The 1,679-nt window shown below is 49.6% G+C and overlaps 1 protein-coding gene across 1 annotated transcript in view; it reads right to left on the bottom strand.

The window, feature by feature from the left end:
- Positions 1–846, bottom strand: part of EMH_0008730 (uncharacterized protein) — a gene marked incomplete at both ends in the record, with an annotated part of 1,804 nt that extends 958 nt beyond the window's left edge. The window contains 3 exon segments of the mRNA XM_013498441.1: positions 41–157; positions 337–397; positions 401–846. Coding sequence (XP_013353895.1) covers positions 41–157; positions 337–397; positions 401–846 — 624 coding nt within the window.
- Positions 847–1,679: the final 833 nt, after the last annotated feature.

The following is a 1,679-nucleotide window of genomic DNA, read 5'->3' as shown; positions in this document are numbered from 1 at the left end:
TTTGCTTCAGCTGGTGACAAGTACACAGTTGGAGAGAGACCTGAATCTGAATCTGCTGCTGCTGCTGCTGCTGCTGTTTCTGCTGCTGTTTCTGCTGCTGTTGCTGCTGTTGCTGCTGCTGCGACTTCTGCTGCTGCTGCTGGTCGTAGTCCTCGCGCTGCAGCAGAAGCAAGAGAGAGCAGCGGCGTTGTTTCCTCGTCTCCTCGCATTCGGACTTCAACAGCAACAGAAGGACAGGGCCCCTCCTCTGGGTTGTGGGGCCCCTGCAGCAGATGAGCTTTAACAGGCTGCAGCAGCAAACTGCTGCACAGCAGCAAAGCAGCAGAGGCGAGGAACGATGCCCCCGCAAGCGGCATAAGGAGTATTTCGATGCTGTTGCTGATTGATCCCTCCCCCGNCTGCTGCTGCTGCTGCTGCTGCTGCTGCTGCTGCTGCTGTTGGCTCCGGAATGAACAAGTAGTCTGCTACAGTCGTGCTGTCTAAGAAGGCCGCAAAAGCCCAGGCTCCTGCGAGGGCAACGAGCCGTTGTTTTGCTGCTGCAGCGGGATGTCTCCTGCTGCTGTGCTGCTGCAGCAGCAGCAGGAGAGCAACAGAACATACGGCCGGAACAGCAGCCTCGAAGCAGTGTAGATACAGCCGAAGAAAGGAAAGCGCCAACAAAATAAGAGATAAAGCAGCAGCAGCAACACGCAGGCGTTGCCTTGAATGCAGACGAAGGGGAGGGGGCTTCAGGGGAGGAGCGGGAAGACCTGCTGCTGCTGCTGCTGCTGCTGCTGCAGCAAAGACAGCAAGCGGCGGTCCCCCCCCCAACCCCTGGTGGTATTCGTAATATGTGGAAAAATTCATTTTAGAAGCGACTAAAAAGAACAGAAAGGAAACGTTGAGGTGTACAGACAGCTGAAAAAGAAACAAAGAGGCCCCCGTACAGAAACACAGAGTCTAGATAGAGGCGATGCAGCAGCAGCGGCGGTGGCTGCTGGGTGTTTTGCGATGTATTTCGCCTTCAACTGCTTAATTNAGGCGATGCAGCAGCAGCGGCGGTGGCTGCTGGGTGTTTTGCGATGTATTTCGCCTTCAACTGCTTAATTTGTTTTATTTTATTTAAATACTTTACGTTTATTCCTTTTTATATAAAAATTTTTGGTTTGATGAAGGCGAAACAGAAGAGATATGATGCGGTGACCACGGCTGTGGTGGTGGCTCACCACCGCCGACCTTGCAATCGAACTTCCTTGAGCGAACTCTGAAGATTTAACTTAAAAAAAAGAGTAAATTGTTGTTTATATTCAAATAAAATAATTAAATTCAACTGAAGAAGTGCTTTTCTTCTCCGGTTTCCGCTTGTGTTTCGCAAGAAAGAGGAATTGCAAGCGGGGCGGCGGGCGTCCAGGTGTCGAGTCGACGGCGCACGAAAACACCGGAAAGCTGAGGAAATATCACATAAAAATAAAACTCAGCTTTGATGATCAGACACATAAACAAATTAAATTCAAAAAGAAACAAAAATACAGAAAAAGAAACACAAAAAACCTGAACTGCGGTAGCCGATGAGGGTAGTGACCAGCGACCGACCGGTTCGAGTCGGCGGCGGCACCAGCAAGCCAAAAAGCGACAAAATCATGAATAATTTCAGTTTTTTTTTGACGGAGGTGTTTTATATTTATTTGTTTTTATTAGTT

This window comes from Eimeria mitis, genomic scaffold (genome assembly GCF_000499745.2).
Source record: "Eimeria mitis Houghton genomic scaffold, Emh_scaff342, whole genome shotgun sequence".
Classification (NCBI taxonomy): Eukaryota; Apicomplexa; class Conoidasida; order Eucoccidiorida; family Eimeriidae; genus Eimeria; species Eimeria mitis.
The sequence above is the reverse complement of the archived record's forward strand: the minus strand, read 5'-3'. Positions and strand labels throughout refer to the sequence as shown.